The following is a 17,493-nucleotide window of genomic DNA, read 5'->3' on the forward strand; positions in this document are numbered from 1 at the left end:
GGAGGGAGCGAGGTGGCTGCCTCTGCGTCGGTGGGTGGTGGGTGGTGTTGGCGGGGTGGACGGGCCGGGACGGGAAGGGAATCAAGCGGAGGGTGTGGAGCGCAGGGGAGCGGATGGATGGGTGGATTGGATAGGGGGGAGGGAGGCCGCGGGAGCCAGACGTGCCGCGGCTGCGCCTGGTGGCTGGCTGCGGCTGGTGCCGGAGAGCGGAGACTGAAGCGGACGACGCTCTGGTTGGCTGTCTTCACCTTGGTTCTGCCCCACACCTCGCCGCTGTCCTTTTCGGCGTTGAGCTTTCGCGAACCTGGCGTTGTTCCAGGCTTCAGCCCATTTGTCCAGCCAGAATGTTGGAGCTGCCAAGTTTTCTTCTTCTTAGTGGTTGGTAGCTGCCAAAGCATTGAAGAGTTCAAGTTTGTTTTCTTAAACCAAACTTCTCTACACCTACAAAATGTATACAGTCTCTTCCCATTCATAGGACAATAATATAATAGGAATAAAACAAGTGAGATGGTATGCACTCCGTCTGCTTCTTGTTAATCCGTGTATAAAATTTGTTTCAAGTCAAACTACGCAAAAATCAACAAAATTTATATTAAAAGTATATCAGCAACTACATTATTAAAGTTATATAGTATGAAAATTGATTTCATGATATTTATTTCCTTTTGTGAATGTTGATTTTTTTATATAAAGTTGGTCAAGTTTATACCCAAGTGATAAGTGCCACACGTGTGGCATGAAGTAAAATCGCCCTCACGTTTTTACAACTAAAATTGCCATCCGAAAAAAACCCAGAAAAAACTAAAACTTGTCATCAAACAGAAAGTTGCGATGCTTCACAACTAAAATGGCAATCCTCGGGTAACTAAAGTTGCCATAAAAAAAGTTAGGGCGAAATTGCTTCGTGCCATACGTATGGCACTTATCAGGGTCCAATTTATAAAGTTTGATCTCACAAAAATTGTATATGCAGACTAAAAAACGGAGGGAGTAACTTAAATCCTATCTATATCTTCTTCTCTATTAGTAAAGAATGGCTATTTCAAAGAAATAGTAAAAAACGGCGCCATTTCTTGGATTTTTTTCGGTCCGTTCATATGTAGGTGGTAAAAAATCATTTCATTTTATATAGATGAAAAAAATGCTTTGTATGTTGTCGCTCGGCTGGGCCTCCATCTGACACGAGCTCCTTGGACTTGGATGCAAAAAGATAAAATTCTTTACCAATTAATAATCCCACATCACTCCTTTACACTAAATTCCACCAATTTATATATGCCTAAGAGTAACAAGAATTAAAAAGTTGAGCCATCAACAAACAGAGGATGCGGTGTGGGTTCCGTTTACTTGAGCGAAACGAAAAAAAATTAAATTCGTCTGTGTGGCTAGGGAAAATGAAGAATTTAAATTTACCGATGGCTAACAAGTTTGTGCCAATAAGAGATTTCATGAAAATCCATGGTGGTCAGGGCCATTTCACCCTAGCAAAACACAATGGTTGTCCTGCGGCTTCCTTGCATTTAATAAATCCTTTCAGAGTCCAAAGAGAAAGACACATTTATCTTTAGAATTATTTCTCCTAAAGTCTTAATCCGATTTTTGATTTTTTTTTTACGAGAGAAACAAGTCTATCTTGGTGTGCGCCTACCTGTCAGCTGCCAAATTTGTCTTTCAAATTAACTCTTACGAAATCTAAGGATTGGACTATTAATTCAATTTGTGTTTTTACGAGATAAATAAGTCTACATCTCGGAGTCCGCCTACCTGCCATCGTCGGGCGTATTACGCGCTGATGAATGTTTTGATGGACACACTAATTTTCTTTCTCGTTGCAACACACGAGCATATATGCTAGTGATAGAGATAAAGAAAAGAGATGTCATTTGGTTTCTCATTGGATATGTTTTTTTCATTGAGTCTAAGCTAATGCTCCTTTTCCTCTGAAATATGGAGGATAGGAATTAATCATGTATGAGAATATAATTCTATACATGCAAATCAAAGTGCTCTAAAACAATTTTTCCTACAGAAATCATATAGTGTAGAATTCCTACAAAATTCCTGTAAACTAAAGAAGGCATAAAATATGATAGTATTTTACATCATTAAATATATATAATATGCACACACATTTATGATGAATCTTACAATTAATCGAGGTTGTAGATACATTTCTCTGTAAACTTGATCAAATTTAATGAAAGTTGACTTAGGAAAAGGCAAGATTCCATGTCATTGTACCAATGTTTATTTGATTGCACCGGATTTTGTCAATCGGTTTGAGTGGATGAAAAAAATCTTACGAAATATAGTACATAAGTTCTTAAGAAAAATACTACAAAATTTAAGCTACTTAGTGTACATAAGTTCTTAAGAAATATAGTCCGGAAATACTTGTCAGAGAAATGGATAGTGGTTATTGTAAGCTCTATGAGAGCACCGGTTTTGCTTACTGTATATATGTATACATATAGGCATACACTTTGAAGTCTATGAACATAGTTGTGGTTATCTTAGCTTTAATTTTTCACTAATATTCTTGTTTTGAAACTTATACTTAGATTATTATTATTATTATTACCGCTATAGGTATACCTATGCTTGCCCTACATACAAGCACATAGAGCATACGACAATTTTTTTTCTGAACCAAGAACTGTAGAACAATCGATCTACAATGCATACAACAATTGTTATCTAAGCTAAAGTGGATGTGCGTACTGAGTACTGCCAGCCTGAACCAAATACAAAAGGCAAGCACGTACTTAGGGGAGCTTCAACATGAAACAAACATCCACTGCCACTCAACGTCTCCACCAGCCATCATGTTCCACAGCATCTGATACGCGTCGTCGATCGATAGCCGGGCACGCAGAATCGCACGCAGAACTCGTGCTCCTTAATTAGCTTCTTGTAGCTTGAAACAAGTGATCCTCGTGATGGCCAGTGACCACACTGCCCACAAGCTACTCATCAAGTGGGTGGGACAACACGAACCTTTCGAAAGCTAGTACCAACTTTCCACATTGCCTGTTCGGGCTCCAAAACATCGGCCGCGGCGACCGCAAACATCTCAATCGCAACACTCCAATTCCAATTTCAGTGCGCTAATTGACTAGCGACACGAGGAGTCGGGGAATTTGACCGGGAGGAGCAACATCCTGCTGAAGGGAATTTGATGTTGCATGTTATTCCACACGCAGTCAAAGATGCAACAATGCAGGCTGCATGGAGCAAAATACCTGGTCGGATGCATGCTGTCACGAACGAATAACGATGCATGGCCTCATCGCAAGACATATTCCACGCAGCCAGCAGCAGCCGGCTGAGGAAGAAGAAGACCTTGCATATCGATGTCAGTTGGCGACTTTTCCAGTCACAATATAGCAGCCGGATAGTGGTGTCACGGAGAATAGCAGCGGGAGATCTTTGCTAAGGGAAATGGAAGATGTTTCCATGAGGATGTCTCCACTTACTGACCCCAGCATTTGCCACACACAAAAAAAAAACGAATTTTGAAGCCATAGGGGCCAGTTTACCTATCTATGTGTTAAATAAGCTGGAGGGGTCTGTCTATGGATCAGTCGAATGAGAAAAATATTATTTCTTGTTCATACAAACCTAAGAAAATCTTCTTTGCCTTCTAGTATTTCTTTTTGGTCTAATACAAAAAGATTTAGAACATGTTCTCATAGTTCAAAATGTGGGAACACACACATATCAATGTTGGATCGATGGCTCACGACATATGTCGAGAAATAGACAATTCTCAAGCGATAGAGAATTAGCAAAACCAAAGACGAAAAGTGTTGCCCGTTTAATAAGAGGAAACCCGAGCAAAAATCATGATTACAACTCATCTAAAGATATGATACCACCCTGACATGCATGGCCATCAGCACGCTGCTCGGCACATGCTGAGAACATACATTTGTCCGGCCACCAACAAACATGATCATCTCATCACACGTCGCCTCTCGAGATCCATAGATTTCATCCTCACAAAAGAAGAAAACCATACACACCGAATACTGCAATAGACACACAACAACCATGTTGCTCCCAACCAAATAGTGAGCCGACACAAGGACAAGGCAGAATACTGTTTTTCAGCGACGGGCCTCATAGGAGATATTGCCAAGAGCTTGCCACTGACAAAGCCTGTTGCAACAATTGGAGAACACCACCCACCAAACCACTCATCGCAATTCATCGCCACTGCCATGTCGTCCTGTGACATCGGAGCTTCGTTTCTCCCCCAGTGAGTGGGGTGCCCGGAGAGAACCAAATGAAGTCGAATAATCGACGTAGAAGTTTGTAATGCAACATAGCCCCACTAACATCAGTTTCTCTGCCACCCGAGTTGCAATGCCAACGGATCTACAGAAACTAATATGTCCTCCATATGGTCAAGCCGCCAGCCACCGGTCTCACACCTATATCGGCTCCAAGATAATGTCCCCCATGAAGGGAATGATGCATGAAGCACCACCATCATCCCATCAAAGAACATTTCGACCAAGGATTTTTGTTAGAACATCGCATCAGCGCCTCCCAAGGAATTTAAGCGCCAAACTACATCTCGAGACGCGAATCTTCGAGAAGTTTTGCCATGCATGAGTCCAGAAATAAATTCAATGCACACCATGAGAAACAAATAAGGAAAAATATACTGGTAGATCGTACGTACCAAGTTCATATTTGGTGTGAACAATTCACACTCTTTGGACCAAAATTTGATTTCAATTTTTTGTGGCACGATAGAGGTATAATGTGCATCTGTCATCACTTTGATCTCTATATCGGCCAACATTATGCTCATGGTTGTTCTAATTTAACTCACAAAAATACAACATAATTTTGCTCAACCTGAAGATCAGAACAACCAACCGCACATATCTCATTACCAAGGTGTGGCATAATGTCACATTCCTTATTGAACAGTAGCAACGCATCCTTGCAAAGGCACCTTACTTAAGAGCCTACAAGTACAAACACAGGTACTTTATTCCAACTCTTCTAGCTAAGTACCGTGTGATGCGGCTATCATGTGTGTACGTATTAGTAAGCACGCAGACATAAGTACCGGCAAAGCTCGAGCTTAACTAACTGCCTTCGAGCTGGGCCATGGCTGATCAACCAGTTAGATAGATCAGACATGAACCTTCCGGTACATTTATTCCAGCTTCTCTAGATATATGTATCAGGTACCGGTGAGCTCAAGCATTGCCGTCGGCTGGGCCGAGGATCATTGCTGGTCGATCAGTTTGACAGATCAGGTGAACCTCCTCCCACCGGTGCCCGTGGGACGCTGGCAGTTGAAGTACACGGCAGCGACGGGCTTGCCGAGGTTGAAGCGGCGTGCGAAGCTGCGCGAGTTGAAGCTCTGGCGTGCCTGCGGCGCGAACACCGTCCCCCGCCCCAGCTGCTGGTACAGAACCAGCACCATGCGGTGGATGCCCATGGTAGGGCTTGGGCTCTCGTATGGCACGACCTCTTTTCCTGCCAGTTCATCAAAGAGTAAGGGAATTCAGATAAGTTAACTGTTAAGCGTGCGCTTTCCCCGGAAAATGGAATAAATAGCATGTGCTTTTGTGGGTTTTACTGTATTTGTGTCCTTTCTTGGCATCATTAATTTGTAGTACTATTTTGCAGTAAGGTGGGATATGTGGAAAATAGCAACTATAAAGCGGTTCAAGGGCGTACATGTATTATTTTGTTCACTGATTGAAGTACATGCCAGATTTTTTCTCTTCCTACCCTAATTAACATGGGCGAGTTGGTAGTTGGTTACTTGTAATCACAGAAAATGAACGTCAAGTACGTAAGGTCTATCATAAAATGTTGTATTATTTGAGCATTAAAATGGCAGTTGCTATATTGCAACATTGTGTGTTTTGCCATGTAGAAAAACCAATGTAAGCTAATTTGGCAAAGTCACATGGTACTGAATATACATATGTGTAAAACAATATTGACGAGTAATTAAGTACTGAAAAATTGAACAACATGACAAAGACCTCTCAAATTATTTGCAGAGAATATATTTTTCAGCAGCATTTCACGAGTACCTTATGCAACCATTGCAACATTGCACTAGTTGATGTGATAAATATTTTGCAGTAAATAAGAAACCATTTTCCTTGCATCATACTTTTACAAATATGATCACAAAGCAATACAATTCATACATCCTAAAGATGAAATCATTAAATTTATGTTTTAATAATAAGCGTTTGAACTCACTTTTAGTTAAGCCACATATTGCAATATTTTGATTTAACATCATCTGATACACACTGTACAGATCTACTGCTTTGTTAACTAAGGTGTATCACATATTAAGATGAGAAGTAAAAAAATCATATATCATAATATACAATATCCCAGTTTAAGCACTAAGTATAAGCTCGAGCATCACTATGGAACACCACCTGAGATACTAGTACCTAATATGGACCGTTTGGCAAGAAGCTTGAATGAAAACCTGAGCATTAGGAAAAGTAATTTTGATGTACTCACCAAAGCTATCGTTTGTTGATGATGGGATATCAGTCACCATCCTGCGCATACCCAAAATAAAATAAAATTAGAGCAGTCCATCAACATATAGTTGTGGCCCAACAAAAACGTGCATGCGGTAAAATATGACAACACATGTAAGAGTAATGGCTTACCAGTGCAGGTACTCCCTCAGGGTTGGGTTGCTGGGATTAGGCGCATCAGGATCCACCATAACCTATTTGATTTACAATTACACAAGCACATGGTCAACATGTTAGGGGATAAAAAATAACCTAGCTATAATTTGGATTGGGCTACCAACAAACAAGTTCAAGCAACATGCAACAACGAGCTTGTTTGGTGAAGCCATTAGTCTCCCAAACTCTCTCAAGTTCATACTATGGCCATACACGTATGGCCTACCATCAATGGAGTACTCTTTCGGGTTCAAAGTGGTAGGCTTACTAGAGTATAGGCCACACGAAAATCATCACCGCCTATGTCAACGTTGGGTTTCAGAGAGACTGCTGGCGAGCGAAACTCCATGCCATTGAACACAGGCCTCCCATCATACATCACAGTTAGAGGCACCGAGCTAACAAATGGGTCTAGAACATCTCCAACTATCTGTGCCCTTGTCAAGGAGTCATTCGCCATAATATTTTGGAGTCTCAGAGCAAGTGTATACACTATTGAACTACAAAAGCTTGAGAAATTACATGGGGTTGGGGACTATTTATAGTCTTTGAGAGAGCTCTAAGATGACACACACATGCACGTGTGACTCGCGTTCTAATAATTAGAATATCACTATGTTGATCTACTTTCGACAAGATGCCCTTCTACTTGTCAGCATTTTAGACATTATTCCTTCGTCTTGCTAGTGTTCTCAGCGCCATCTCTCCTTCTCGCGATAAGAGCATATGTAACAAGTGTTTGGGAATCGCATATATCCTTTCCATATCAGTTATATGGAATTATATATCTTTTGTTCTTCTATGCATCACATTCCACGAGGGAGATCTCTACTTCTGACTTTACATGGTATCATTGGCAATTGACGATATATTACTTGGCTAGCTCGGTGTCGATCAGGCCCCGGTGCTTGATATAGTACTTATACGTAAGTTACGATCTGTTTGGTTCTTTACAGCGAACAACCGGTTATATATATTATTGAGTGCTGTTATACTTATTAAATTTAACTCTGACAGGGAGTAGACATGTACAAATGGACAAAACATATGTGATATTTAGGCCTTTCAATTTGTTGCTTTTATCTATGCATGTTTAATATTGCTCTCGGTGGTAGTGTTTGTCAGTATATCATTTTCTTCTTCATCCACATTTGTAAAAAAAATATAGTTCATTAATTTGTTGGATCTAACATACAGCTATGAAGAGTGATAATGCTTAACATGCACATGTACAAACAGAGAATCACTACTGTTGAGAACATATTCCAGCATGAGGTTTGTGCCCATGAGCTCATGCACCTTTGGAAGTGGCATGTGCAGCTGATGCTTCGATGCCTTCTTCGAACAGCTCTTCAGTTTGTCCCACAAAACTAAAAAATATGGCAACATTAACTGATAGACGGCAACCCGGAGGAAGGAAGTATTCCATCCTCTAAAAGCAACGAATGGCTATGGTACATGAAAACTCATGCATAACTTATTGGAAAAAATGTGACCACCTGAGTAATTTACAAAACGCCGGCATAATTCGACATGTTTGTTTTCTACCGTTCCGATACATAAGGCAATAAACTTACGCAAACTTCTGCATCCATACAAATTATAACATGAAATGCGTTCTTCTTCTTTTTGCGGGGACCATGAAATGTATTCATGGTTTTCAATCATGAAAACACAATTCTATTTCAAATAGAAAAAATATATCTGCATTTCTTAGAGAATTCTAATCAGAGATCTTTCTTAAAGGCTTCTGTGCAAAGTAAGTTCTAATACAACATTACTTTTTTCGTGAAAATGCCAAAAGCCATATGTTAAGTAGCACATGCCCTTGGAAAATACCCTTACAAAAATTTAAAAATACGCCAAAATCATTAGGGGCGTAAAAAAATTTGTTCCTCCTGCATCCATCAACGGGGCACCGTGAGCAAAACTCGTTGCCACCTCTGGGCCTATCAAACTTGTCAGGAGCTTGTAAAAGCAATGGCCGAGAAGTCATCGATGTAGACCAGAAGACGCCGCGGCCAGCCATGATCTATGTAGCAAATCACTGCCCCGGAGAAGAAAACATCAAAGAGGGCATGCAGAACGCCCCATATCTGGCCAGACGGAGTCGTGGAACGAAAATCTCACACGCGCCCTCACATGGCCGAGGCTGGCCAACCTTTATCAGTCGGAACTGGAGCCGGACAACCAATACGCACAACCATGTTGTCTGCTCTGCAGGACAGCGCCGCCGAGACTTCATTGAACACTTTCGCCACCATTGCCGGAAGGGCCGAAGTCGCGAAGACCTATATGTCCGTACAATCTCATCACTGGATCCGATGGCACACGCCATGTCAGGACCGAAGAAGAAGTCGAAGGAGCCATTATTGAACACCGCCGCCACCATCGCCGGAAAAGCGGAGACCTACCTAATGCCCCAAGATGGAGGAAACTACAAATCCATCGGTTGATCGAGCCTCTTCGCACACCCTCACCGGCAAAGCCGGCGGAGAAGGAGGAGGCCGGCAATCTACCGGTGGAGGGGTATGACCGCGGTGGAGGAACGTACACTACTTATGATTGCAGAATTGCATTTATGCTTTTGCATTTATGACTGAGGTTAGTTTTCTGAGACCAATGATTGAAATCGACGGGACCTCATCCTAAAGAACCTCCTCTCCATGATCGGCTCTTTTCGCTCACCTTTCCTGCTGTGTTTGGACCCTATACCTTATCTGCCAACGTGTTCTCAGTTACGATAGGGACGGCTCTAGGTAGAGCGATCGTTGCACCTTGCACCTTGCAACCTTAGCTCTTGATTCATCTATATCAAATCTATAGTTGTGTGCAATTGCATCGCATAATCAAAGACTGAGAGAACTTTTTTAATTTTTTTTAGATGAAGACTGAGAGACCATAACAAAGCTACAAACTGCTACTGATCACTGCCCTAGCTCGCACGTATTCCGGCGTTTTGACCAGATTCGACTGCTCCCGTGACCGCTGCCACTCCTATTCTCCCAGGAAACGGCCATGCCAACCGAAAAAGCATAGCAGAGGCCGACAGAGCTCTTTATTTTTTTCAGCGAAAATACTATTTTCACATACTGTAAAAATCTGAAAAAAGTATACACACAGATGTATATTTGTAGTATACACATATAAAATTTCATAAACACATATATTCACATGTAATGTATACAAAAAAGATAAATACACAGATAAAAATGGGCTTTATCTTTGGTGTTTTTGGGCCAGATGTTTATCTTTTTTGAGTAGCATGCAAATGACTGAATTACCTGATGAGATTTTTTACATGCTTGATGAACAGTCATATGTATTTGTATAAATGTTTTTGATATTTTTTGAAACTTTTCAGTATATTCTGATTTTTCTTTGGTAAAACGGGCTCCATGGAGCCCGGCCTCTACGACGCAACACTCCCATGCCAACCTTCTAATTGCACTCTACTTTTTATTGCGGTTGTTATATAGAACATGGTGGCTTTGTGTGCAACTTTTTGTCCAGATATGCAGATCGCCACCGTGCTTGATTGAATCATGCCGGGCTAAACACTCTAGATATGAACTTTCTCATACAAAATTCATTAACCTTGAACATGGGAGCTTCAGGGCCGATTGTACAGACAATCAAAATTTCTATCCATCTATACAATTGTAATCCTAGAGCTCTACTCCGTCTCCATGCATCCCCTTCCCCCTCCTTTGTCTTTGACATCCCACCGCAATGGATACACCACCTTGATTCGGTTCCAGCTGGACAACAAAATTCCAAGTTCTTCTTACTCTTAAAATATTCATGTTGGTGCAACCAGAGTTGCATTATCCACCTTTTTCATCGTATTGCCTCTCGTCTCTATGGTAACTCTCCTTGGGGTAGAAGCACTATATATCACTAGACGATTTGTTGTGCCGATGGCGCAGAGGCCAAATGCAATCCAGAAGTTAGGCAGACTGTATGAAACACGTCTTATGAATTGCTTGTAAAGCACGATCTTGGTTTATGACATGACAACCTGCAACATGAACTTATAATTGCCAATTGCCAGACTAGGACCGACAAACTTACAATCAGAGGTCACAACTCTTCGATCATGACTAGTGTTGGGTCATGCTGACTATACCACCACCTTAGTGTCGAAAAGGTCGAAGATGATGACCCTGAAACTATTGCCAGTTTGCACCTTGAAGGTGAGGAAGTACCTGATCTGCAGCTTGTGAGCTATGGTGAAGCTAGTCCACCCTTGATCGATGGCAAGTCTCCCATTAAAATCCTAGAGTTTGACCTTCCAACTGCAGCCGGTGTTCGTCCTTAGAACAATTTCCTGTGGGACGGTCCTCATGTCCTCACGGAAGGCATTGAAGATTAGAAGCAAATCGAACTTAGGTGCTATAAGCACCTTGCAGAAGTGGGTTGGACCTACGTCTTCATTGAAGTGGCCAACATTCGTTGGCCTCCCCCAGCACTTATTGGAGTTGTTGGCTTCTCCTGAAAGCTTCCTTGCGTGTGGTGTGCTACAGAGACATATGCAAATGTGTAGTGGTCGTCTTCAAGATCACCCCCGAGTGATTCGAGGCTCATCCATTGGGGATGACTCAAGGAGAATACGGTGAGCCACTTAGTGGCGTTCCGGAGCCAGTGTTCCAGCACCGCTCCAAAGGAGATTAACACTTCCCCAATGAAGTGCGAACTTCAGGATAAAATCTGCGTCCTGACTCACTTGTGGTTATTCATTTCCCACACTTTATTTTGCTTTATATGCTTGTGGGCTAGCTAATTAGATTGTTGCCTACCTTACATTGTTTGAGCTTGCTTGTCACATATGTTGTGTTCATGTAGTTGGATATGTACGTAGAGAACCTACTTTATCCATAAATCCCTGAAAATGGTAATTAATCTTTAAAAAATGCCGTCTCCTATTCACCCCTCCTCTAGTCAACCGCAACGATCCTTTCAACCTCCTAGTCAATGCTCATAGCGCCGGTGCCAAAACGAGTGCTCACGTGCTCCCCCGCGTGGGTCGGCCCAACAACGCAAGCAACGCATCTCGCTTGGTCCCCCCCCCCCATTCGTTTGCTCGGTTGATCATTGACCACGCGACCATTGAGCGCTGAATTTCTCTTAAAACCGTTAAATTCAAAAATATCAAGAATTTGAAAGAAAAAACAAACAAAATTAAAATAAGAAATCATGAATTTGAAAAAATGTTCGCGTGTTCGAAAAGAGTTCATGAAAATTTTAAAACACAAAATTTTAAAAAAAGTTCATGAATTTGAAAAATTACGATCTTCAAAAAAGACCACAAATTTGAAAAAACAAGTTCACGAATTTGAACAAAGAAGTTTACAAGTTTGAAAAGAGTTCATGATTTTTTTAATGTGAATTAAAAAACTCACAATTGAAAAAAAATGAAGAAAACCCCGCCCAAAAAACAGGGGAACCTTCTAGACGGTTCCCAAAAATGGTGGGGCCGATAATGGGCCGGCAACCCGCCTACCTCCTAGGGAAACAAGGGATGTGCATTAAGTGACGAAAACGATACGAATAGTGTTCCGGGCGCCGAATAAGAAATGGCGATTTTAAGTGCTTTTATTCGATGCACTTCGGTACTAAAAAGAATAAAATGCATGCGCAGTCTTAATTCTTCCACAAAAATGGCAATTGGGTCCTAATTTTTTTTAAATGCACGTCAGGATTCTAAATCTTTTTTCATCCGAGGTCCTAATTTCTTCTGACCATTGCTGACCTGCCTGCATTGCGCGTTGACCTTGGCCAGGTAGACAGGAGGTCCAACGGCTATAGGATATTTATGCAAATTGGGCTCTGTAAAATTTCTCCTTCTCAATCCCTGGTCCCTAGGTCTTCTCCCCCACTCTCTTCTCTATGTCAGCGCTCCATCGCCATGTGTGCCGGCGCAAGCTCGTCTGCGGTCAAGCGCCACGGTAAGAAGTCGTTCGGTGTAGCCCTGACCTTGGCAGTGCCGTCTCGACCGCTAGTAGTAGCTCCACTTGTGTCGTCGCTACCATCGGGGACACTACCGTTGGTGCCACGCCCCCGACCCCGTGCGCCTCCCATCACGACTAGCTTGAGCCAGAGCTCGCATCCTCCTGCCGACGACAGTAGCAGCTGCGCCCAATCGCCGCCCGTTCCCCTTTCCTCCTGTTTCTTCCTTCACTTCCTCCTCACTCCTAGTCTCTCATCTCCCTACTCTCCCGGCGTAGGAACCTCCATGGAAGAACGCATGAACTCCCCTGTCGCCGATCTAGATGTCGTTCGCTGGAACCTTTGCGTCGCCGGCCAAATTCGGTGCCCCGCGGCCTGATCCACCAATCCCTGCCGCCTCAGCTCTTCTCCTCCTTGGCTCCGACGAGTCCTATCGCCCCCGCCGCCTGGTCATGGTATGGTCACACCAAAGGCGACAACGAACACCCCTGCTGCCTCACTCGTCCCCAGCGGGTGTGCGAGCGCCTCTGCATGCACATGCGCGGCGATGGACACGACATGCGATGGATTATTCTAGCGTCTTTGGTGCCATCCTAGCGGCTGACGTTGTCGGACTACCGCCGCCGATGACCTCTGCTTCTCACCGAAGCAGCGCCGCCGCCGTCCCTCGCCGCCGGTTTCGCCGGAGAGGGGTGGGGAAGAGGAAAGGGACCGTGATTGTGAACAAATTAGAGTTTGAGGTTTTTTTTGCAAATATGTACGGTTGGTCCTTACTCCTGCTGGGCCCTCCTGTCCATGTGGCTAAGGTCAAAACGCCACACAGGCACGTCAGCGCAAGTATTTGAAATTTATTGAACGTGTATAGAAAATTTGTTGATCATGTATTAAAAGAATGATGAATTTTTTTTGATCATGTATATAAAAAAGTTAATCAGGCATTTGAAAAAAAATGTTGAACAAGTATTTGAAAAATATTAATCAAGCATTTGGAAAATGTAAATTGTGTACAGAAAAAAAGTGTTGACCATGTAATAAAAAAATGACGATTTTTTATCATGTATATAAAAATGTTACATTTGAAAAAAAAAGTTGAACACGTGTTTGAAAAATGTTAATCAAGCGTTTGAAAAATGTTAAATGTGTATAGAATTTTTTTGACCCTGTATTAAAAATGTTAATATTTTTATTTAATTTTTTTAATCACACATGTTAAAAGAAACTGTTAACAATCTATAAAAAAAATGTTGACCATGTATTCATAAAATGTTAATATTGCATTTAGAAAATGTTAATCAAGCATTTAAAAAAGTTAAAAATGTGTGTAGAAAAAATATTGATCATATATTAAAAATTTAAAATTGTATTAGAAAAATGCTAAACATGTATTAGAAAAATGTTTTTGATATAAAAAAATAGAATATAAACTGAAAGAAACAAACAGAACCAAAAATAATGAAAACAAAAAAACCAAAGAAAAATGAAAATAGAAAAAATGAAGAAACGAATGAAAAAAACGGAGAAGAAAAAAGAAAAGAAACCAAAAAAACTGGAATATACGGAGAAGAAACAGTGGAAACCGCGGCTAGTTTGGACTTAAGTAGTCTCGCCTTACTATTCTGTCGCTAACCTAAGCAAAGGCTAGTGGCTAGCCGTGCTTGCTCTAAACCAGGAGGCCAGTGTTTGATTCCTTTCTCTTCTCTTTTTCCATTTACTGTGCGTGAACGGGCCGGCCCAAGTACTGTAGACCCTTCAGCGAGTGATCCTTCCATCTCGAGTGCCCTCGAGTGCCCGATCATTCGAATATATTGCAAGTACTTCCCGCGTCTTAAAATAAGTATAGCTGATTTAGTATAATTTTAATGGAAGTAATTAATTGCTCCTCATCTCTTAACACGAATTAATTCCTGCCTTCAAAGTCTTCAGTTTCACACGCAAAAAGCAGTAGAAACTGGGAACTGCCCTCATGTTCCTCTCCCCAATCAACTCTACGCTTACGTTACACTAACCCCTATTAATTACAGTACGCTATCATCGATCGTACGGTGCAGCTAGCAGCAGCAGCAAGATGCGAATGGCAGGTGAGAAATGCCACGCTCTCCTTCTCGTTGGCATCGTGCTGACGGCGTGGCTACGCGGGTGCATGGCGACCGACGGGTTTACCGTGGAGTTGATCCACCGGGACTCTGTCAGTCGCCGTTCCATGACCCGTCGCTCACCTCACACGCCCGCCTGCTTGCCGCCGTGCGGCGTTCCACGGCGCGCGCCTCGGCTCTCGCGCGCTCGTACGCCGGCGACTCTCCTCACGGCGCCGTGTCGGAGGTCGTCTCCAGGCCGTACGAGTACTTCATGTACGTCAACGCGGGCACGCCGCCCACCAGGATGCTCGCCGTCGTCGACACCGGCAGCAGCCTCATCTGGCTTAAATGCACCAACGTCGCACTTTCGGCAGCAGCCCGTCGTCCTCGTCGACGTTCCGCCGCGTTCCCTGCCAGTCCGGCGTGTGCCACGCACTCTACGGCACCTGCGGTGCCAACTCCAGCTGCAAGTACGCCCACTTCTACGCCGACGGCTCGCAGACATCCGGCCTCCTCTCCGCCGAGACTTTCATCTTCGCCGATGCCCCCGGCGGTTGCGTGGGGTGCCCCGACCGTCCGCAGCTGCTCGTGCCAAGGGTCAACTTCGGCTGCTCCACGGCCGGCGCGGCCTTCCCGGACGGCGTCCACGGCATCGTCGGTCTCGACAGCGGCGACCTCTCCCTCGTCACGCAGCTCGGCGCCGACACGTCCATGGGCCGGGAGCAACTACAATAGAAGCTGAGCTTGTGATGCAAAAATAGAAAAACAGTTCTGGACCGATGGATTGGAGATGGAAGGCACAGATTCCGGTGAGGGATCCCACACCCTTGAAGTGTACATTTTACAGAAACCCCCCACTTAAGAGTAGATATAAAACCAGACTTTTGCAGTGAACACCCCAAGTCTCTCTCAAATCAGCAGCGTTGATGCCCCATCTTTGTACATATCTGTTTATGTGGGACAATCTTGGCTTCTACTACTACATCAGCTATAAAAAAATGCAATACCTACCATAAAATATTTGAGTGCATGAGATAATTCAACCATTCCCTTCAAGCATTACTAAACATATCTCTAAAATTGGATAATCCATGTACATTTCTAGAAACAAAACATAACAGACTTTTCAGTACATGTCAAGTGATATGACCGGCAAAATCATGAGAGGATCATTTTCAGTATATGACCGGCAAGACTGAGTATTGTAAACTAAAATGATCACCACTCAACAAGCATTACTATTAATAATTTCAACAGACTTTTGCCTCCAGTTCTAGTGCTTCCAAATGATACATGGCAGAAAAGTTGGACCCCTCGGTCTTCAGTAATAGTGCTTCCTGTAACGTGCCTCAGACGAAAAAGATTAGGACGAGGGTCTCCAGACCGCTTTATGGGAGGATGGGTCCAAATATTGCTCAAGAACATGCAAGGAAGTTGCAAACATGCTGGTTAACATCTTCAAACATCAATTTTTAAGAGCAAGGCAATTATTTCAATCATCATGTAAGGACTTGAGTAAGATGAAAAATAAAACTGAAACCCTCATTACCTAATGCAAACCAATTATTCAGAACAAGAAGATACTTTGGGTCTGACATTATCCTACACTCACACTGGAAAAGCACCCATTGTTTTTCCACATAAACAACCTTCTCAACATCAGAAGCCCACGGATACTCTCCGGAGCAGTGTGAGAAAGATAAACTTTATCTTATGAAGATTTTATCGGTTAAGTTGCCACGAACAGGGACACATCCCTGCAAACTGAAAATCAAGTACTTGCAGTTCATAAGAGCATGGTTACAACCTCCACTAACCCCATCCTGGCACTAAACAAGTCATCACATTTTAGAAAATGGTCCAGTGTGATAGCCAGTTCATAATTGCTACTCAACTACATTACCCAGTAACACAATCCAGCCAGTGAGCAGTTCACCCAATTTTGAACAAGGTACCCTGTGATAGCAAGTTCATAATCACTTGAAATTATAGACTAAATATGCAACAAAAATGGTTCTATGGGAAAACACCAATTACCTACAAGTCCATTCGGATATTGCCTCCACACACATGTCTGGTGCACAGGAATCCCGAATCACAGTGATGTCTTCCAGTAGCATGCAACAGTGCGAGAATTCATCATTCGTCCAGGTTGTGACGCAACTTGGTAGCATCTTCATGTGTAATTTAATGAGGACGATGTCTTTCCACTGTTCAGATCAACCAAGCGCAACCACACCTGTGTATTTTCCAGCGGCTCCAAATCCACACCCGCAACTCGGCGACAGAGTGCCTCTGCATATCTCTTTAATTCAGCCGACAGTGCCGGCACAAGACATGCAGAAATCCTGTGCACAAATATATGCTTCACTTAGATGACCTAGATCTGGGAATCCACCTAGGGAGAATTGCTGGTTTGCGATGCTATTCAGGTTAATCATATGCATAATCTAAATGGTCAGCATGACAGCACAATGCAACACAATGGTATGTATCTTGCTCCTCGAACAAAATTAACAAATACTTGCTTCATGTTACTTTATGTAATATATGCAGGACATCTGTCGTATTTCACAAGGATAAGATTTTTTTTGGGCCTGCTAGTTGAAATATTATGATACTGAATTGCATAACAGTGTTGTAAGCAAAATACAAGGAGCAAAAGCCTTTGAACTGCTATCTTCAGGACTCAAAACAAAATTAGGACATCTAATTTTCCACTTGAAACTCATCTCTTGTCCTATGATCCAATATGAACTACCGCCCTT

General features: G+C 42.7%; 1 protein-coding gene, 1 long non-coding RNA gene and 1 pseudogene across 2 annotated transcripts in view; 1 reads left to right on the forward strand and 2 right to left on the reverse strand.

Moving 5' to 3' along the window:
- Positions 1-4,879: 4,879 nt before the first annotated feature.
- LOC123048840 (protein RICE FLOWERING LOCUS T 1) lies at positions 4,880-7,196 on the reverse strand. The gene is made up of 4 exons (XM_044471864.1): positions 6,970-7,196; positions 6,678-6,739; positions 6,523-6,563; positions 4,880-5,502 (listed from the first exon to the last, which is right to left on the reverse strand). The coding sequence occupies exons 1-4, from the start codon at positions 7,159-7,161 to the stop codon at positions 5,276-5,278; spliced, it is 522 nt and encodes a 173-aa protein (XP_044327799.1). The 5' UTR covers positions 7,162-7,196; the 3' UTR covers positions 4,880-5,275.
- Positions 7,197-14,721: 7,525 nt separating this feature from the next.
- LOC123055673 (aspartic proteinase CDR1-like) overlaps positions 14,722-17,493 on the forward strand; it is a 4,450-nt pseudogene continuing 1,678 nt past the window's right edge.
- LOC123051756 (uncharacterized) overlaps positions 15,777-17,493 on the reverse strand; it is a 2,630-nt gene continuing 913 nt past the window's right edge. The window contains exon 2 of the long non-coding RNA XR_006424257.1: positions 15,777-17,073. This is a non-coding gene — a long non-coding RNA (uncharacterized lncRNA). The remainder of the gene's footprint in view (positions 17,074-17,493) is intronic.

The sequence above is a fragment of the Triticum aestivum genome, chromosome 2D (assembly GCF_018294505.1).
Source record: "Triticum aestivum cultivar Chinese Spring chromosome 2D, IWGSC CS RefSeq v2.1, whole genome shotgun sequence".
NCBI classification, from domain to species: Eukaryota; Viridiplantae; Streptophyta; class Magnoliopsida; order Poales; family Poaceae; genus Triticum; species Triticum aestivum.